This window comes from Fonsecaea erecta (genome assembly GCF_001651985.1).
Source record: "Fonsecaea erecta strain CBS 125763 chromosome Unknown Scaff6, whole genome shotgun sequence".
Lineage (NCBI taxonomy): Eukaryota > Fungi > Ascomycota > Eurotiomycetes > Chaetothyriales > Herpotrichiellaceae > Fonsecaea > Fonsecaea erecta.
Window position 1 is genome coordinate 23,539 of NW_017387249.1, and position 20,393 is coordinate 43,931.

A 20,393-nucleotide genomic window follows, 5' to 3' on the forward strand; every position below is an offset into this window, starting at 1 on the left:
TGATCAGTGGTTGCTCTTTCGGATGTCTTTTCCCAGCCCAGACACGACCAGAACTTGGCTTCGTGCGTTTTGACATTTGATGTGATTGTATGGCCCCAAAGGGAGGGCTTAAATGAGGAGAAAAAATGATGACGATTTGGCTATGAGCATATATTATGGGATGAGATAGAGTGCTTGGACTTTGAATTCGAACTGCATGTCGGACTTGGCTGGACCAGCCGGGCCACAGGCTGTATTCGTTGTTATTCTGAGACGACGATGGCGGGTTGTACCCTATGGCGGCACAAGAGAATGATGCTGTTAGTACATAGATCGTATTGATTATGTGTTGTCATCTCCCATGTTGAGGAGTATATTCATATTAATATATACATGAAACGTCTTCATCGTCATCCTGATATGCCACATATTCCTCATTTTCTGTATGAACAGAGCATATTAACATGTATCCCTCCTCACTCAAGCAGCGTTGCGCCTCTCCCTCCCCCTCGCGCTTGTGCTCGGCTTCTGGGCCTTGTCTCCGCCAAACAAGTCACGCCAGAACTGCTTGAAGCCGTAGCTCTTATCACCGCTCTCGTCGCGGATCGTGCCCTCATGTCCTGTCCATTCATCCCCACCGAAGCGCTCAAGCACGCCACCGGCTGTGTCCCTGTGGCGGACGACACGGATCTTGGGAGGTGGACGCGTGCTGCGCTCCCGGATCTCGTCGGCCAGCTGCGGCGCGACGTCGGCAAAACATCGCCGCATCTCACGCTCCAGCGTGAAGTACGGCTTCTGTGCAATCTTGGGCGCCATCAGGTTGTACGAGCGAGTCAGAGCGTTAAGGTTTGCGACAGCTAAAGTGTGGTATGCCAGCTCGGCTTGCTCCCATGTTGGGTCGCGGAAGGGGTGTGGCATGGGCAGGACGTGTGCAGAGGGTGATGGTTGCGATGGTGGAGAAGAAGTCGTGGGCGCTTGCTCGGACGACGTAGATATGATATCTTGAGGTGCTACTGTTGGCAGCGCATCGGTGCTGGGGTCGGTGACGGGAGTATTCTCTGCGGGCTGCTCGGTGACTTTGATTTCGGTCTGTTCATCTTGCGCCTCTGTTGAGTCGGGACGTTCGACAGCCACTCCGACGGCAATCCTCTCCTCGACACTCACGGTTGTCAAACTGCCGTCGCTCGAAATGCTGCTTAGATTCTCCACCCTCCGCACCGGGCGAGGGTTCACCCTCTCCTCGGCCAGCGCATACCCATAGGCCCGGCGCACCTGGTCCTCGACCGTGCCGCCTCGACTGGAGATCATGCGGGCCGCGTGCCTCCGCCAGTCGTTCCGCAGACGGCCTCGGAAAGTCGCGACGGCCTTGACCAGTTCCTGCTGCTTTTCGATCCAGGGTGGGACGATCTCCTGCTTCTGGATGATCTTGTTCATGAAGTACTCGGTCGTGTCGAGGAAGGGCGAGTTAGCGTTGTAGTCGCGTTCAACGTTGATGCCCTTGCCGCGACTGATGTTCTTAAATTGTCCCCGCGCGATGGCATCCTCGATCCGTTCATTCGCCAGGCTTGTCAGCCCTGCAATGCTCGCTGGCATCGGCCGCGCTCCCGGCGAGAACCTATCCTTCAACTCCCTGCGCCACTTTTCGCGCTCTTGCTCCGTCATATCGCTCTGCTGGCTGATAGCGTAAATTGACGTCTTATCCCGCGCGCGGGCCAGCCGGTCGGCTGCTGAGATGTTCTTCTTGGGCGTTGGGCGCAGGTTGACTTTCGGAGGAATTGACGGCGGACGCGCCGGAGACCGCAGTTTCTTGTGGCTGTCGTCGAGCATGCGGAGCACCGAGTCGTGGACCGTCTCCGTGCCGCGCCAGGGTTCTGCGCCTGCGATATCGCGCGTACCTTTTCCTGCGGCGTTCTGTCAAGTGCATATAATCTATTAGTCCCAATGTTCTTTTGTTGCAGTATTTACCATTGCTGAGCCAAACCAGAGGGCAAGGGGTTTTGGATTTCGTACAGGCATCGTGACTTGGCTCACAGCCTGTTGATTCTGTGCCGCAAAGCCTGTCTGTGCAATCCTCTCTTCCAACTGCTTCTTCAACTCTTCCGAGAACCCGGCATCCTGCATCAACTTGTGGTCACTCTTGGTACCCGTATCCATCGTCTCCTCCGCCATCTCGGCCAGCCTGCGCGACATGGCCCCTTGCGGCTCTCCGTGATCCTGGCCACCGAGAGTTTCTTCGGTAGCGTGCGGGCTTCCGATCTTTGAATCGGCAGGTCCTTCATCGTGTCGGAATGCTGTGTTGCTGAAAGGGTGGCAGCGTCGGCGACGCCGGCGAGGGATCGCGGTGCCGCCGCCGTCGAGCAAGGGACCCCGCAGCCTCGTGGCCCTAAGACAACGGGTACAGGTCCAGAGCTGGGAGCTGGAGCTGCTCATCTTGGAGAGTGAGACAAACGCAGACATACAACACAGATTCTATAAGAGTAGCGAAAAAGAATTATGATGGAAGTTTGCCGCCAGCTTCTTTTCTCCGCACATTCCGTCCAATCACGACATGCATCGGGGGGTATCGAGTAGATACAATTCTAATAAACCGAACGAACAAAGCATGCTTTTCCATCACCAGCTGTGCATCGTACGTGGCGGCAGGACCCGAGAGAATATATTTACCCCGGTTGGCAAGATTGCTCCATCATCTGAAGGAAACTCGACCGGCCTCAACTTCTGAAGATCTGTGCTGCTAATTGACCCTTGCGGCTATCTTCGTGGCAGGCTGGCAGGTGGCTGGTGTCCTCGGCGGATCAGCACTCGATCAACGGGTTTTGAAGTCGGTGCTGAGAGCGATAGCATCGTCCATGTCTCCTCTCTTCATTCTCTAATCCATTCCCATCCTTTCACACCTTTTCTGACTTAGCATCCTTCGTTCTCACGTCCGCTTCTGCTGAATAGAGACACGATTTCTTCCTCCTTGAGCTTGTTCTATTTCTGTCTCTTTCATTGCCCTGGAGGAGCAAGAAGAAAATAATGCCATAGAGCACTTGAAGAAAGAGACAATCAGGGACAAATACAATAGGAGGTGTCCGATGGCCCACACCAGAAGTGCCAGGAGAGCCGGGCACTGGTCCCACAGTTTCTATACATATAGCTCGCTGGCCCCATGCTCAATATATCGCATCGACTCCGCTGATTTGGTGGTTTTCAAAACAAGTTGCAGCTCGCGGGATAGGAACGGTCCTCTGGTCGGTTTCAAGGCCCGAATCAAGTTGAAAGGCGATCTCGTGCAGAGACTTCTGAGCTCGATGTGTTTATCTTCTGGCAAAGCATTTGCGTCGAGATGGATCTTGAGATCGGCAAGTGCATGCTTCGAAGAGGGGATGATGGGTGCGCGCCGCGCAGTATTCACATGAATAGGGACGATGGGGTATGGGTGATCTGAGTTTTGATCCGATGCTCACTAGTCTGACGGTCTGGAATTAAGAGATGTTTGGCTGACTGGTGTCACATCCCACGTCGGAAAATGTTGGCAAGTATCGTGAGGAGCCTTCAGGTGAGGGTGTAGACAGAGGACTGTCAGTATTCAATTAGACGAGGGTTTGTGGAGCAATGGCAGGAAATATTGCAGCCCTCTGCCGGTCTGGCCAAGAAGTGCCAAAAACAACAGGCCCTCCACGATCTTGTCCTCCCTCAGAAGTCAGGCTGGCTGAGGGGATGGGCAGTATGCGAAGGTCAAGGAGGTACCAGTCAGTGCATAGGATTGCATACGACGCTTTTTATTTGCATGCTGTCAGGACCTTGCAGAACGGAGTGCATGTGTAATGGGAATGCCTGGCGGGGGACGCAGGATCGCCTGAGACAGGCGATGGCCCTGAGAAAGTCCCAAAGGCAGAGTTACGGGTGTCTGGGGCCTTGTCTGGTACTGGCGTCTTGAGCCACGGTCCGGTTGAAATTCGACCTTAATGCCCGTGTAATCAGCTTTGTGAGATGTAGCTCGTGCCTTTGGATGAGGACCCCATAACTGTCCATGACACTGAGCTTTGAGTGGTTCTCGCAGACCATGTCCTTCGAGTGTAGGGAAGTCATCGTTTCCTGCTGGTTACCTTTCACCAGGATTGACTGGTCCTTCTACGTTGAAGAATCTGCCCATCCGGTATGTCAAGCGCATCCAGCAGATCCGGATTATTCTTGAACTCTGCGCTGTTGATGACGTCCTGTGCCTTTGACATATTTCTCTCGATGATGATTCCGGGCACCTCGCCGGCGTATCCTGCGTATTCGGGGACAGCAGTCAGGTCATTTCCCGGGTTGCCCAAGACTTTGGCCAGGTACCTCATAAGGGATGTGAGAGCCCGGCGCTTAGTTTCCTCATCCGAGTCCTTTGTGTTTTCCAGGGTGGTGGATATGATCGCGGGCATGTAGTAGGGCAGGACTGCCGTCTCATTATTGCCGTCGACATTCAGGCCTGTCACAAGTTGATCCTTGTTTCGCTTGTCTAGAGCGTTGAACGCTTTCGAGAATAGCTCGGCTTGCTCTTTATTTGTAGTCCGGCCCATAGTTAACAAGCGAAGGAGTGCACGGTCCTCCTGATCGCTCACACTCAGTCTGCGAAATCCCTTGATGTAGAGCATATTTCCACGTTTTGTGAGGACCTTATCATACCCTTGTCGAGGGTTAGATCTGCCGGCAATGATATCGAGAGACACCTCATGAACAGTTTTGAAAGCCTGGAAAACTGGTTCAATAAAGCTCTTGGAGCCACGAGGGTCAAGATGGCCCAGAGCGCCGGCGACGTCGAGGATTTGTTCCATGAACTTGAGTTCGAAGGCATGTTCATGGCCGCGCATGGTCAGGAGCCCCTCTAGATTGACAGGTACACTTTCGGCTTGAGCCAGTTGCCCTGCATTCAGCTCCGATCCGAGTTCTAGACCTAGCATCACTTCCTGCCTTTTCTCCGGCGTGAGATAGCGCAAAGCGGTGATCATCCCAGCTTTGGCTGCTGCCAGCAGTACAGAATCATGGTTCTGATCCTCCAAGCGATGGCGAGTCTTGAAATAGTAGTCTTCTTCCAAATTCGCATCTTTTCCCAAATCATTGATGACCATCGACACCACTAGGGCAAGAAGGTCATCTGAATCCTCAATACCTTTTTCGAAGAGATTGTGAAGCCACTCAAACGATTCCTTTGTCAAGCGCGACTCGGGAACTTGAGGTCGAATGAAGCGCTCATAGTCACGGTTGTGGACCCAACGAAGGGCAAGAATGCCCACAAGCGTCCGATTGACCTCGTCATAATTGATTCCGTAGAGAGCCTGTGAGGGGCTCAGTGCATCCGTCTTTCCATTGGCTGTAGCGCGTTGCTCGTCGGTGCCCTCGACGGCTCTTACGCACTTCAGTCGTTCAAGTTCGGGGGAGAAAGCGTCCTTGATCTGGTGAAGGAATGTATTTTCGTCCAAGGAATAAAAATTCCCGGTACGGATGGTCTCTTGGAGAGAGCACATTGGCCGAGAGTCGGTCGTCATCTGAGTTGTCGCATAAATCTCGAAAGATGAAGATCCTTTCTATCGCCACCAGGTCTTGCAATTAATGTCATGTTCAAGAGCGAGTAGGTCTGCTGACAGGGACCACACGATGATGACTCGTCCGTAAAGTCAGATCCAGAAGATAGTCACCGCCTTCTCGTGAATAGCGCACGGAGGAAGACGATGGCCATCAGGATGTGGCTGTGCAGGTGCAATTTCCTCCCCTCGTGATCCCCTAGGGAGCGGCGCAAGCCCCTCGGAGACTGTGAATCCGCTATCTAGAGAGCTTGAAAACAACCAAAGTGAAAAGGGACGTGGGAGGAGAGGAGGGAATGCATTATCTGAAGAACAAAATGCAGTGAGGCTGAATATCTGCTCTGGCAGAAGCAAGGCGTACTTGTTGAACACTGGGCGAAGCAACAAGCAACATGGGCCAGAAGCAGGCAATTGGGAAGTCGGGAGTTGGAAGGTGACTGGCCAAAACAGCCAGCAATGCCCCACTACGCTGATTGGCCAGATTGCCGACACCGCTTTGAGAGGTCCTGTCGTTTCTGCCATCGACCTGAGTCTTCAGGCGTCGACCTTAATACAATCCACCAGTCTATGTCGGAAAATGCACAACCACCATATCAAAGCGAATTCACGCTCCATGAATTCCTCTACGCTTTCTCACTAAATCAACGTCAGAAACCTGCCTATGCCATCCACTTCGGGTTACTGCCCTGACCTGCGACACAACACTCACAGAGGAAGGGGCTTGGAAAGGCGGAGCTGGAGCTAGAGCTGGGTGCCTTTCTGGGCAAAGAAGCCAGAGGAAAAAGATACACGACTCATAACAAGATGCATGTGCATGAGCACATACAGGCAGTGCAGGTTGGCTTTGCTCCACACTAGGATGTGACATCTCAAACGTCGAGGCCAGAAGCATAGAGGCAACCATGTTCCCGTGCTATCCTGAAGACATATGCTCTGCAAGCCTCCATTCTCCTCCATATAGGGAAAGTCCACAACACAACTCAGTCGGAGACTGTGCTCAAGGAGTCGACCAGTCGCTCTTCCATTGTCTGAAAACTAAACCACCAAACTGAAGGAGTGGATGGTGGCTTCTATGCAGACAGTGACATTGTTATGGGTTTGAAAGGGAACGGCATGTCATTTACATGGGTGCACTACCTAGGTATGGAGAAGGCGGGTGACTGGATGCCTTCAATAGCGCGAAACTGAACCATCATTATTTGTACCATGACCCGCTGGCAGCTCAACCTCTTCACTGCGATGGGCAGGCCCTCATTGTGACGTGGTTGAATCCGCGTTTAAGTGATTAGGCGCTCATTCCTTTTCTGTTTATGTATATCTGCTGTTCGCATCCCCCCTGTTGCGTGTCGGACGCGACGCTTCCATTTCTCATTCTACGCAGCGCCTTTCCTAGCTCCATCAGCTCAACATCTTATCATGTCGTCGCACCCACCGGGAGGTCAGCCGCCACCTAATCGCTTTATGAGGAGTCTTCACTCTACAAGAGCCATGCCAAGTAGCAGAAAACCGCAAATCATCAACACCAATATCCCTTCTCTCAACCAGAATTTGCAGCCTCTGTCTTCAGGAACTGACTGTGTCCGGAGTGCCAACTCTTCGCTCTACAACTTGCGCCTGATGCCACCGGCGCCTCCACCACGAATCCGCACCGAAGAAAACAGTCCGCCTCCAGACCTCGCAACTCTCGTAAAGTCTGCCATGGGTCGCCCACGTGCTGTTGTCTCCAAACCGGGCGTGAAGAAAGCAGCACCAGAGGATAGGGAGGAGCAGGAGGAGACCAGTCCCAAGACAGCGGCGAGCCGGGGAAAAGGAAAGGCAAAACGAAAGAGAAAGAGAAGATCCAGTTCGAGCGAGCGTGAACCTGATTTCACCAAGTATGTCCAGCGCATGAAGGCTCTCGCGAACAACCCTCCCACTTTCATTGGGCCTCTAAGGTTTCCGGGTGAGCCACTTCCTCAAACACTTACCGGTGCAGCTGAATGGGATAAGATGCTCTGGTCATGGAAGCTCAACCGTGTGGCGCACAAGTATATTCACCAGGAATACGAAAAGCTGGCAGGACGGAACATTAATAGGAAAAGCTTGCTGATTCGGTTTTGCAAGCTGAAGGAGCAATTTGCCCTGAGTGGAGAAATCAACGTATGTCCGGTCCTTCTTCCCTCTTCTGTTGTCTCGGTATGTTAATACGTTGCCCAGTTCCCCGACGGCTGGCTCGAACAATATCCCGGGGACATCAAATACCAGATTATTTCGGAACGAACGAAAGATGAGAGAGAAAAGAAGACCAAGTTGATTTCCGCCAGGACGAAGGCTATGGAAGAGATCGATTCGCTGTTGTGGGAGACTGTCCAGAGGATTTACCGGGAGGACTACGGACAGAACGTCTCCTGCGGCACGTTGAAGGCACAATGGAAAAAAGTTGAAAAGCAAACGCAGTCCAACGCTACCAAAGACAATGATGACAATTAGAAGGCCTAGAGAGAGCACAGAGAGACAGAGAGGGCGAAGAAGTAGAGGCGGGTGGCAGAGGCAAAGACAATCATAAACAGAGGAGCGAGACAGGATGGTTCGTCTTCGGCCAGGCAGTGAGCCTCAGACTGAAAATTAGGACGTTACCAAAAGGTATCCTCAACGAAAGCAGTCATGGATTGAAAGCATCGTGAGTCACAAAGAAACACGGCACCAATGGCACGTCTGAATCTGAAGATGATCCCGGGATCGTCGCAGCAAAGTGACCTGCGGTTAGAGGGATTCCACTTTCCACTTCCGAATTTCTCCTTGTGGTTACATCAGCGAGCCATCGGATATTGGACGTATAGACCGTTAAGGAGCCGCTGCGCCCTTCAGTTCTCCAGTTCTCCGCATTTTCTCGTTTCTAGACTCCTTTGTTCTCCCGTTCCTCTTTCTTGCCTATGTTTGTCGCGCCCAACGCGGCAGCTCAATGATACATCATGAATGGAAGAACCGCTTATAGACCAACCACTGCAACCACGGGGCTCGAACTGCAGCAATCTATTCAACTGCGTGCAGCGGATGATGAGTCTGGCTATGAACGGATAGTCGTCCCAGCTAATGCTCAACCCGCCTTGCGACCAGTTTCCCGAAAACGCCAGACAGCAATCCTCTTCTGTGCCTTCTTCGACGTCTTCATTACCATCGGTTTAAATCAGGCCTACGGCGTCTTCCTCAATTATTATCTGTCCGATGGGAGCAGTTCAAAAGATCCATTTCTTCCACCAAGCGAGGTGTCAAGCAAAGCAATGTTGGCTTTTGTGGGCACGCTGGCTGCTGGCTTGACCTGGGGCGGGAGTATTGTGGTCAACCCGCTTATGGCGAGATCAAAGGATCCAAGGTGGCTCACCGGTGCCGGGGCAGTCCTTATTGGAACTGGCTACGTGCTTGCAAGCTTCTGTCACAAGGTTGGCACACTCTGGTACCAATTGCCTGGCCAAATTGACCTTTGCTCATCCTGCTGTCTAGGTGTGGCAACTTCTCCTCACACAGGGTTTGATTTACGGTATCGGCACTTCACTGATGTACTTTCCTATCCTCGCTGTGGCTCCAGAGTACTTTGATGCACACCGTGGCTCTGCTATGGGATTCATTCTGTCAGCAGCCGGAGTTGGAGGCCTTGTCTACGCACCAGCAGCTCGTGCACTGCTCTCAAAGATGGGTGCCGCGTGGACTTTACGTATCTTTGGCCTGGTTAATTTCGCCTTGTGCATTCCCATTGTGTTGGGGACGCCACTCTCACGCAGTCTCTCCAAGCGACCGACGTTGGTTGATATCAGGCTGGCGAAAAGACCCATCTTCATTCTACAAGCAACCGCAGCGATGGCTCAAGCGGCAGGGAATCTGGTCCCATTGACGTTTCTCCCCGAGTTCAGTACGAGGTTGGGATATACGGCGGCCTTGTAAGTATCCGCATTTTCATGCGGGCAGAAACTCATAACCCTCTGTATTAGTGGCGCGGCGCTCCTCTCTATCAACAATGCAGTCAACACAATGAGTCGGATCGCGATGGGCTTCATCGCCGATGTTGCAGGCAGACAAAACACTCTGGTCCTTAGCGTGCTCGGGAGCGCCATAACGGTGGTGGCATTTTGGCTCTCCAGCGCCTATGGAAACGACATGGGGTTGTGGATAGCGTTTGTGGTGACTTACGGCCTGTTTGCCGGAGGTACGTTTCAATTACCAAATTATCGCACGAGCGAGGAAGTTACTCACTAGATGTTTCTAGGATACAACTCGCTCTTCCCTACCACGGTGATCGAAGTCTTTGGTGCTCAGGCGTACGCGTCGGTAAATGGCTTCATTTATTTCATTCGTGGTCTAGGCGCCTTTTGGGGCTCGCCAGTGGGTGGTGCTTTAGTTGCAGATGAGAAACATCCACAGGCATTCATTACGCTCATATGGTATGACTTTGGACTGTTGATGCTGTCGAGTGTCTGTGTGATCGCCGTCCGCGGGCTGGACGCATCGGAGAAAGGCCAATTCAAACTGAAGGCTTGAATGGGGTTTGGTTCGAGGGTATGGTGTACGAGGTCCTCGAGCATACAGAGAAATCCCTACTCACATTGTTACTTCCGATATCGGCTTGCTCAGCCTTGTCCTCGGTAAGGCTTCCCCGCACCTTACCGCATTTAGCCGGCAGCAGCTTCGGCATACTAGTTCTCCGCAACCACCATCACAGTAGTTCCCTCGCTGGACACCGGCACCTTTGACTGTTCTCAGGCACATAAAACTACTTCATCTGTCAAACCCTAGAGTAGTCTTGCCTCTAGTGATCGAACCAAGCCTTTCGCGCCGAACCTCACAATGAAGAGACTCATCAGTAGCCTCCCACGAACCCGCACGAGACCGTTGTTTCGCGGCTTCAGCACCTCAAGACAATGCCTCGCCGACCACGTCAGAATAGTTGAAGTTGGGCCTAGAGACGGCTTGCAGAATGAGAAGAGCTCAATATCCTTGGAGACGAAACTCGAACTTATCAGACGACTGGCGCAAACTGGCGTCACACATATGGAGGCAGGCTCTTTTGTGCCTGCAAAATGGGTGCCGCAGGTGTGTGAACACAGGTGATCGCGCCGTAGGTGGACAGAATCAACTGACATTATGTTCAACAGATGGCATCAACGGCGGAAATACTCGAGTCGATACTGACTCGACCGCCTCCTGCACTCCACGGCATCGCATACAATTATCTCGTGCCTAACATTCGCGGACTGGAGAACCTCCTTAAGACCTTCCGAGCCATAGGCGCCCAAAATCCTTCTGGCTACCCTACACCACCGCCATCCCCTGGACCTGCACAAGCTCAGGGTCAAAGTCCCTCCACACCAATTTCAAACTCAATCGAGTCATCTTCAGAGTCCTCGGCCGCAGTCCATTCGGGGAACTCGACGGAGATTTCATTATTCGCCGCCGCAACTGAGACATTCTCGCAGAAAAACACAAACTGCAGTATCGCAGAGAGCCTGGAACGGTCTAAACCAATAATGGAGCTTGCGAAGCAGCACAACATCCGGGTGCGCGGCTATGTTTCCGTGGCATTGGGTTGTCCATATGAAGGACCGGATGTCAACCCCCACAAGGTTGCTGAAATCACTGCTACACTGTTGGAGATTGGTTGCGACGAGGTCTCTGTTGCCGACACAACTGGGATGGGGACAGCGCCCCGGACGCGAAAATTGCTTCAGACCTTGAGGGAAGCTGGGATTCTGGACGAAGATCTTGCTCTCCATTTTCACGACACGTATGGTATGGCGCTTGTGAACACTGTCGTTGGGCTGGAGCATGGTATCAGGATATTCGATAGTTCTGTTGGAGGACTGGGTGGGTGCCCCTACAGCAAGGGTGCCACGGGGAATGTTGCCACCGAAGATCTGCTGCACCTGCTGCACAGTCTGGGCTGTGAGACTGGTGTCGATATGGTCAAGATGGCAGAGATTGGGCAATGGATCACTGCCCAGCTTGGGAGAGCCAATGATTCAAGGGCCGGGAAGGCAACTCTTGCAAGAGTAAAGGACTCGTAGCTGATATTAATAAGGGAGACATGATGGAACGTAACTACCCGTGTTCAAAGCAATGATGTGCACATGCTCGTAGTTGCGGTATATCCAAGCGTCAACGCGAGCTAGTCACATGAACGTCCATGCACTCGCTCCTTTCTCTCCTCTGTTCGTATGCCTTCGCGGAACTCAAGCCCGTGACCCATACGAATTCGACTATGCGGCCCAGACCTCTCGAACACCTAAACTCGAATAATTTGGCCCCAGTCAGCACCGCGAAGCCAAAGGCATGGGGTCAGTTGATACGGCGTCCAATCATAAGCACCATCCGATTCCTTCCTGCCTACGAGAGCGCTGCGATGCGCCAAGGACTCGCGGAAAGGGGGCCCTTCAGGCTGAACGTCATGAACCGCACGGCAAACTGATGTTGCCGGCTGGCCCTGTAGTTACGCCAATGATCAGGGATTAGCCTGTCAGATGAACCTGCAAGCATAAGAGATGGATGAATTTTGCTCTTCATTTATTTGATAAGACCATCACAGTGTTTCCCAGTTGGAATCAGCCGTTCTTCGAGATTGATGGGGAGAGAAAGAGCTTTGTCTCGGCGTACCGAGGACGAGAAATTGGCCATCCGGCGGGAGAAGGTCAGATTGAATGTTCAAGCCCACAGAGAGCGCCAGAGGTTGAAGAAGCGGCTCGAAGTTCTCAATGAACCATGCCAACCCAAGCTCCGTTGGATTCAGGAAACGAAGTGGCAGTTGCAAAGGAAAGCAGACACTCACGACCAGGATCAAGTGGCGAAGTCTGCAGGACCACGCCGAGAAGGTTCCCCCAAGTTGGATTGCTGTATTGCGATCCATCCGAGCCCTGGGAAGCAGTACACGCTTGCCCTGCTGGCCATGTTGCGAACACGCCTTTTGCCAGACCGTGTGATACTACGAAGTCCAGGAATTCCAGAACAGCGACTGACGACACCGTGTGCCCCTTGGGTGGTGAGAGGATATGAACTAGCAGCTGATAAGGAAGACCCTCTCCTGATGGGTATGCTGCGTTCCCTGGGGCTCGCTCTACTTGGGGCCGACCACCAGCGCAAGGACATCCAGACGTTTGCACAACGCACCTACCAGACTGCTCTCAGAGCAGTTAGTCGGCAACTGGGACTTCTGATGAGTGGTCACAAGCACTCCTCCAACGACCACCCGACATTGATTTTGTCCTGCCACGCGGCTGCAATGTTCGAACTGAACGTGGGTGGGTCGCTATCTGACATGTCTCGCCTTGTCCGTGGTCTAGGATCCTTGTTGGTCCATCACTTTCTTGAGTCGAATTCGATGCAGGAAGACATATTTGATCTAATGGAGGAATATAGACTTTTCGAAATGGTGTTCTGCCTCGTAAATCGACAAAAATCGGTGCTATCTGGAACAATCCTGGGCAGAGAGGAGAAGTGCCTCGATAACCCAGACCCAGATCTTGGAAATTGCCGCATGAGCCTGCTCACTAAATTGGTTCATATTGGCGCTTGTATTCCCCCGATTATGGTCTATGCCGACAGATTGAAGAGTACCACTGTGACCAGCGACAAGGAACATGGCCCGATGGGCAAATTCCTTAAGACGTTGTCCTCCGCTGCAACTGAATTACAACTGTGGCGTCAAGACTTCCTCGCAAATGAAACCCCACCAGTCATGGGGTCACTGACATACACTTCTGAGTACAACAATCCCGAATTCCAAAACCTCGAAATAGTCACGGCCTGGACTTACTACCTTTCAATCAAAATACACACTCTCGAGACTTACGCCTTTATGCTCGAACATGCCACTTTGATCCAGCCAAGCTCAACAAATATCGAGGCCGCCGAGGAGGGATATGGCATGATTGACGTTCAGCTTAGCAGTCCGGACGAGAAGATAATCCTGTTACGGTCAGAACTGCTCGATACCACGAGGCTTCTTCTTCGGTCTATGCCGTACTTCTCAGACGCCAGCTTAGGCCATATCGGCCGTTCGTTGATTGCATTCCCCTTGGAGACCGTGAAACGTGCTCTCCTTGGTGAACTTGAACGGCGATCGAGTCTGGCGTGCGTGGAAAGTGAAATTGCTTCCTTAAAGTTCTCAGGTCACCAGGCACAGGACATTATACAGGATCTCGTGGTCTGGCGGGAAATTGCCACAAACGCAAAAGCATCAGGATGCGCGTTGTTCTCTCATTGACAGGGTCGACATTATGAGCGGACTTTAGTGGTATCCTCACCTTAGCAATCGCCTAGAAACCTTCGATCAGACAGTTCCCCATACGTAAGGTCCGAGCGATGTACTCTTTCAGCATATATCGCGTTTCCAACATTCCTCAAACATTCCAGGGGAATTCATGGGATTTGCGCGTTCCTCGAGGGTGGTGTTTGCTTGTTCTTATCACTGTCTACCACCAAGCATGGCGGTGGAAAGCGACCTGATTGAAACGGAAGTGGTGACTTGGGCCATCATCCGCATCTTCAGAGGGAGGGAAGTGACCGCTAATATCGTGGTTTGTGTGCAGGATCAGAAGTGGTTTTCAGATTTTAACGAGGAGAGACGATATCACTCATCGAGTTCCAAAACAATTGGATACCGAGTAGTGACATGCTGGCCATGACTGGGTATAATTTTCATCCCAGGCTTTTGGTCCCGCGCATTTCTCCATTCCTCTTCCTCCCAAGATTCGTCTGCAGCTGCATTCAAGGATGAATCCCGAAGGCCGCACGATCAGTTCATTCTATACTCCCCTGGTAAACGGTGGTACTCTACCAGATGGTCCTTTTCATACCCAACATGTTATCGTAGCCTTCCTAACGGAGCACTTCTCCAACAGCATGGGTTTCTACAAGAGTCTTCGACGATGCCCAGGCGTCGTGGAGTTCGCACCACATCTCGGCAACGAGCACGGTCAAGGGCGAGTCGAACCGGAATTGGCAGCGAATGTGCGGTTTGTTCTGGACGACGTCGTCTGCGTGCCTCGACTTCCACGGGTGCCAGTGGCGTACGATCGATTGTTTCTTGGTCTGAACAAACTCTTGGACAGCGGCTGCACGCTGGAGGTTGATCCTTGGGACCACTGGATCACAAGACGTAACGGGAATTTGCTGGTCTTTGGAGTCAGGTCCCCGTCTCTCCCGGACCCAGAAATGCGCTTTGCGCTAGATCCACTGGCGCGAGCCGTCCAACCTTTGGGCGTTCCTCAGCTCTTGCAGAATGCCGACCCGACAGAAAGTGCGCATCCTGAACGACTACCACCTCGAGAATTGCAAGCTGCGATCCTAAGGGTAACCAGACGAGGTGGGGAAAAGGCATCGGTACCATTGCCGAGCACATTTAGAAGATCGACTGCCCTTGGTATATACAGTCAACAAGGCAAGTAACAAAGCTGGGAAGGACTTCTTTCGCCCTCCTCAGGCCAGCGCGTTAATGAAACCGAAGGAGGCTGCGCGATAGCACTGGGGGAATTTAGCGTATCGAGCTCTCCACCAGCGGGTAAAGAGACGAAGTGAACGCGTTGTGTGCAAGGCTAAGGATATTGCAAAGCACAGGACTTCAAAAGGCGATTTGCATAAGTAGCATCTTACTAGTTAGATAGCTACTACACTTGCGCTCGGAATAGTGTTAAAGCTGCACCAACGGGATTTTGACCTGCAGAAGTATATATGGATATTAAATTGTCTTGATTGTCTTGAATGTCTTGTGCAGTATGAAGCGACTCTCGTATGACGGTCAGCGTCTGTCAGCGTCTCGCGTAACGATACCATGTCAGGTGGCGAATGTTAGTCATCGTCAATCTTCAACCTTCAACTTCTTCCTAGCAACAACAGAATCATCGACTGCAGCTGTTCTTGCTTTATTTCAATTTGCAGTGCGAACCCCGTCGTCATCCTTATTCACCGTGTATATGTGGATATTCCTAGGCCCCTTCGCCAGCCATATCTCTTGCTGGCGCTCTGCAACCTGACGGCGGGTGCGGCAATTGTGCACTTTGCTAGGCTTCTCTATGGCCTCGTTAGTCTGTGCTTCGAACAATGCATTCTCTTAAAAGTGATGGTAGCGGCGATAACGAGGATGTGCTACCATTTGAACGGAATGCCGGGCTCATCATGGCTGTATGTTAAACAGATCCCGTCGAAGTTGACAAGGATATCGGAACGCTCACGGAATGTGGCAAGACCAACAATGCAACGACAGCCTACAAAGCCAGCACTGAGCGGCTCTACCTGTCGAAGCCGCATTTCCACAAGTTCTTCTCGAAGAAGGTTAAACGTGCGTCACCGGCCGTCCATCGTGGCTACTGGCTTCGGATGCGCGCGATCAAGTGGGTGATACAGCAGTTCCTTGACAGACCGTCAGACCAGAAGAAAGTTATCATCAACTTCGGTGCTGGATAGTGAGTCCAAGTTCCAGCCCGCAATTATTCATAGCTAAGAGCGGCTCCCGCGCGTTCAGTGACCCTCAACCATTCCGATGGCTGTCGCAAGAGGGTGGGCTTTGTTCCGGCTTCAAATTTGTCGACATCGACTATGACTTAGTGATGGAAACCAAACGAGACATTATCATGAGCACACCGGAGTTGAGAAAGTTGCTGCATTTCTCCAGCTCATCTTGCACCAGCAGCGAGCCTTCTGTGTTGCTCGACAGCGAAGAATATGCTGCAATTGGGTGCGATATGCGTAACCTACGCAGGTTGGAAAGACTGCTCAAGTCAATAGTCAACCTTGATGAGTGCTCGTTTCTTTGTATAGCTGAGGACTCCACCTCGTTCATGCCTGTGAGTGCTGCTGACTCACTCATTGCTTGGTGTTCAAGACTATCAAAAGGTGAGGAGATACAAGATTCCTCTGGAAACGGCTGCACCATCTTCTTTTCTGACAACGATTAACCGTTAGATGTTACTTTCTGCCTCCTGGAACCTTGCAGCCCCGATCAGCCAGACAACCCTTTTACAAGGAAAATGACCGATCACTACATTGGTCTCGGCACACCCTTGAAATCTATCTTCCAGTATCCGGATGATCGATCTCAGATTCAGCGCTTCAGCAACGCAAATTTCAGCCAAATTGATTACCAGTCGTTATGGGAGCTCTGGGCTGACCCTCGTTTTCTGTCTCCCTCGCAACGCATGGAGCTGGATCACGTTGAGCCTTTTGATGAGTGGGAAGAATTTGCTCTTTGGGCAAGTCACTACTGCCTGGTGATTGCACAAAACGGCGCTCATCCCACCCTTCCGGGAAAACTTATCAGGGTTCGCGCCGACTCGGTTTCTAGTGAAACTTCTGACATCTCAGCGAGGACATCCTCCCCATGCAACCCTGACTCTGAGCATTTCGCTTACCGCTATTACGATGACCCTGGTGAACTTTGCCAGCGCCATCACGGATCCGCGTACCCTATACCCGACCAGGACGCCGTTGCCATCTTTGGGGGTGCAGGATCCAAATCATGCCTTTCGACAAGTGCCGTCTGCCGACCACGTCATTTGAACGACGAGACACCCATAGTTCTGCCGCCCGAAGTCGGTGCTCGATGTTGTCATGTCAACACTGCACTGAACAACGGAGACAATATTTTAGTTGGTGGCCGCCTCTCACCGACTCAACCTCTAAAGGACTGCTGGCTACAAAAAGGGAATATCTGGTATCGCATCCACGATCTACCCGAAGGACGATATCGACACCGAATAGCGCCCGTGACTTTGCCTGACAATGTTTTTGGTGCCCTCTGCTTCGGAGGTAAAGTGGGGCCGACCAGAGTGGCCACCGACGTGCTGCTGTGGGAGCCGCACAAGGGTTGGCGTGAGCTGCGGATTTTCGGCAAGGACCCTAAACCTAGGTTTGCGCCAAATTTTGTGTGTCTTGGTTTCAACCATGGCTTACTGTTTGGCGGCATGAGACAAGACGGTGTCATATGCCAGGGCTTCTGGCGCTGGCGCCTTGTGATACGCGATAATGCCGTACAAGCGCTGAGGTTTCGTCCTTCACAAGGGTTGGATACCAGCATTGGGTCATATCAATACTTTGCTCGATTTGGTGCTTCCTATGGCTTTGTACAAGACTACCTTCTGATCATCGGCGGCATAGGCAGATTGGGATGCATTCCAAAAACATACGAGATCTTGTCTCTGACCGGGACTTTTTCAACCTGGCATGACGAGAGCAAGGAACCGAGTTTCCGCGTGGCTGCTGTCGAGGCAATGTGCTTGCAAGACTGTCCGCGCCCATTCCTTATCGGTCACTCCACGCTTCGAACGCGAACAGGAATGTATGTTATCCTGGGTGGAGGTGCCGACTGCTTCAACTACGGCGAATACTTTAACAAAGGGATCTGGGTTCTATATGAGAAAGAAGCCGGGCTTGCCGCGGATTGGGTTACTGTGCCTAGCAAGGCCTCGAAATATCCTCCAGCGAATTCCGACTCGAGTTTCACTGCAGTTGACAGGTGTCCTGAGGGTGTTCTCATTGCCCCAGCCTTGATGGCCGACCCTGAAGATTTCCATGCTGCAGTGCGTGTCTCGAGGCCTCTGCTTATGAGAGGGCTTGATTTGGGGCCATGTCAAATGCATTCGGTCGACTTTCTAAAAACAGCAATTCTCCAGAACACCATGAGCGAGGAAATGGGCAATCTATTGAAAAGCTCAGCACATGTGAATATGTCGCTGGGGCAAATCTTGGACGCGCTTGGGCTATCCTCAACATCTTTTGACATCCACAGTCCGGCCGCCACCCTGGAAAACAGCAATCCAGCATGCACCCAGAAACCCCAGCCGGATAATGGTGATCTATTCGTGGTTCCCAATCAACTCAGCAGCGTCGGACCCCTTACGCACTCGCTCCGGCTAGACATATCCAAGGAGATCTCCACCAAGCTGCGGTACAGCGCAATGGCAAATATTATGTTCCAGCTTCGTGGTACCAGAAAATTACTCCTGTTTCCGCCCAGCGACCAAAGCAAACTGGAGTTCCTCCCCGGGGCAACCACGAGCAATCTTGATATATTCTGTGACAAAACACCATTACAAGAGCACATATTCTATGCACCATCTGGCACAAGTCCGCACATCGCCATACAAAAGCCCGGAGATGCTCTGTTCATTCCACCTTTCTGGTCTGTTGCCAGTGTGATATATTTCAATAGCAGCAATGATAGGGGTCGTCTGTACAATGGAGTGTTTTCATCGAGTTCTACCAGCGAGAAGCTATCTGGTCTCAGCAGCAATGGCTCAATCTCTGGAAGCGAGCCTGTGTACGAGGTCAAAGAAGCGCCACACATCCGGGATGATTGGATCGACGTAACAGTCAATCTCTCATTCCGTAACCTACCGCCAGCTGTATTTACTGCCAGCCCCCGTCACAATTCACCGCCTGATCTGGCAGCCTATGAAGAGGGGCGGCGAGACCTCGAGAACATTGTTAAGAGATTCACCTCGAATGTTCACCATTCCGGGTCAATGGTGAATGGACAAACCGCTCTGACAAATTCAGCTATGAGCTTGGATCTCATGCTTGCAAGCATTCCAAAGGACATAGCTAAAGCGTATCTGCAAAGATTGGGCAAAGAGTTACTCATGAAGGCTGACGAGTTATAAGGTCCGCATTCTTGGATGCCCACTTCACACGTGAGTGTGCAACCGGATTTTTAGGTCCGCTTTCAGCCTCGTATCCAAACTTTGAAAGTCGGAGAGGACGCGATGACTGTCCAGTGATGGCTGGCTTGTTTCACAATCTCGTATCCTGAGCCAAAGATGACTGAATATAAAGGCTCCAGGTGGACCCAATCTGGTTAAATGGCTGTAGTGTGTTGTGCACTCCATCCTGCAGATCATGAGTCTAGGCGAAACGCCGACGAGCGCCGTCAGTTTGTTGCTACATGACTGTGTTGGCGTTCGACCTGGAGGACTGGTTCTGTTGCAGGGCAAAAGTGACTTGAATGTGCTTGACAACAGGTCAAACGCAATGCTTGTGCCAATCTCAGGAAGCCAGACCCTTGTGTGCCAACAGCCAGGCTTGTCACCGTCCTCACGAGGCTGCTGAGGTACCATGAGTCACCTACTTCCGATCCTTCACTTGAACATCATATACTAATCGACTCGCATGGCTGGTATAGGTTGTTTACCAGGTTCTTTCCATCCCAAACAACACCCAAAGGATCTCTACGGATAACCCGCACTTTTCTACATCTGACAACCCCTACTCACTCAAAGCCAACACCCACAAATGCCTCCGCAGCAGGAAAGATGGATGATCTGGAACGACAGCCCGCACCACTATTGTTATGAACGATCCCTGTTCTTCAACCTCGACGAAGACCCCTCTGCTGATAGCACGAAGGATTTCGTGGTGTTGGGGAAGGGTGACGTCGTAATCCCCATCATAGGAAGCGCAAAACTCACCGCCATCCGCCTCCGAGATGTTTTCTACTACAAGACCGACAACCCACGAAACATCATCAACCTTAAAGCCCTGCAGCAAGACTATCCTAAGTTGGTCCTGAGTCAGACTGTCAAGATTGGGACCCACGGCACTGCCATTGAGCATGTCGATGAGCCTGGAAAGGCGCTGTTTATTGTGGACGAGTACGATGCCGAGCGTTAGCTACTGGGATTTCGGAGCGCATTCCACCGAAACTATGCTATTAACCTCTTTGCTCGTGGGAGACTATCAAGATACACAGGCCAAAAAATGAATGTATCAAGTGATCTTGAAGGTGAGATTGATACTGCACAGGTGAATTCCGTTGACGATTTCTCAGGCACTACCGAATAATTTCAACATCTGTCATCTTGGATCATCGTTCATGTTAAACAGGACCGGTGACGGTAAACAGAGTACCTCGAG

General features: G+C 51.9%; 8 protein-coding genes across 8 annotated transcripts; 6 read left to right on the forward strand and 2 right to left on the reverse strand.

Annotated features, from left to right (window-relative positions):
* Positions 1 to 459: 459 nt before the first annotated feature.
* On the reverse strand, positions 460 to 2,409 carry AYL99_07039 (hypothetical protein; the record flags this gene model as incomplete). The annotated part of the gene is made up of 2 exons (XM_018838548.1): positions 460 to 1,890; positions 1,945 to 2,409. The coding sequence occupies 2 exons, from the start codon at positions 2,407 to 2,409 to the stop codon at positions 460 to 462; spliced, it is 1,896 nt and encodes a 631-aa protein (XP_018691316.1).
* A 1,664-nt stretch (positions 2,410 to 4,073) lies between these two features.
* Positions 4,074 to 5,489, reverse strand: AYL99_07040 (hypothetical protein; the record flags this gene model as incomplete). The annotated part of the gene is made up of 1 exon (XM_018838549.1): positions 4,074 to 5,489. The coding sequence occupies one exon, from the start codon at positions 5,487 to 5,489 to the stop codon at positions 4,074 to 4,076; it is 1,416 nt and encodes a 471-aa protein (XP_018691317.1).
* Positions 5,490 to 7,013: 1,524 nt separating this feature from the next.
* Positions 7,014 to 7,994, forward strand: AYL99_07041 (hypothetical protein; the record flags this gene model as incomplete). Its single annotated transcript, XM_018838550.1, has 2 exons — positions 7,014 to 7,664; positions 7,722 to 7,994. The coding sequence occupies 2 exons, from the start codon at positions 7,014 to 7,016 to the stop codon at positions 7,992 to 7,994; spliced, it is 924 nt and encodes a 307-aa protein (XP_018691318.1).
* Positions 7,995 to 8,476: 482 nt separating this feature from the next.
* AYL99_07042 (hypothetical protein) lies at positions 8,477 to 10,037 on the forward strand (the record flags this gene model as incomplete). The annotated part of the gene is made up of 4 exons (XM_018838551.1): positions 8,477 to 8,944; positions 9,006 to 9,439; positions 9,491 to 9,705; positions 9,766 to 10,037. 4 exons carry the CDS (start codon positions 8,477 to 8,479, stop codon positions 10,035 to 10,037), a joined length of 1,389 nt encoding a protein of 462 aa, XP_018691319.1.
* A 306-nt stretch (positions 10,038 to 10,343) lies between these two features.
* On the forward strand, positions 10,344 to 11,560 carry AYL99_07043 (hypothetical protein; the record flags this gene model as incomplete). The annotated part of the gene is made up of 2 exons (XM_018838552.1): positions 10,344 to 10,589; positions 10,652 to 11,560. The coding sequence occupies 2 exons, from the start codon at positions 10,344 to 10,346 to the stop codon at positions 11,558 to 11,560; spliced, it is 1,155 nt and encodes a 384-aa protein (XP_018691320.1).
* Positions 11,561 to 12,114: 554 nt separating this feature from the next.
* On the forward strand, positions 12,115 to 13,752 carry AYL99_07044 (hypothetical protein; the record flags this gene model as incomplete). Its single annotated transcript, XM_018838553.1, has 1 exon — positions 12,115 to 13,752. One exon carries the CDS (start codon positions 12,115 to 12,117, stop codon positions 13,750 to 13,752), a length of 1,638 nt encoding a protein of 545 aa, XP_018691321.1.
* Positions 13,753 to 14,390: 638 nt separating this feature from the next.
* On the forward strand, positions 14,391 to 19,144 carry AYL99_07045 (hypothetical protein; the record flags this gene model as incomplete). The annotated part of the gene is made up of 4 exons (XM_018838554.1): positions 14,391 to 14,853; positions 15,682 to 15,949; positions 16,009 to 16,379; positions 16,449 to 19,144. The coding sequence occupies 4 exons, from the start codon at positions 14,391 to 14,393 to the stop codon at positions 19,142 to 19,144; spliced, it is 3,798 nt and encodes a 1,265-aa protein (XP_018691322.1).
* A 628-nt stretch (positions 19,145 to 19,772) lies between these two features.
* On the forward strand, positions 19,773 to 20,150 carry AYL99_07046 (hypothetical protein; the record flags this gene model as incomplete). Its single annotated transcript, XM_018838555.1, has 1 exon — positions 19,773 to 20,150. One exon carries the CDS (start codon positions 19,773 to 19,775, stop codon positions 20,148 to 20,150), a length of 378 nt encoding a protein of 125 aa, XP_018691323.1.
* Between the last annotated feature and the right edge of the window lie 243 nt (positions 20,151 to 20,393).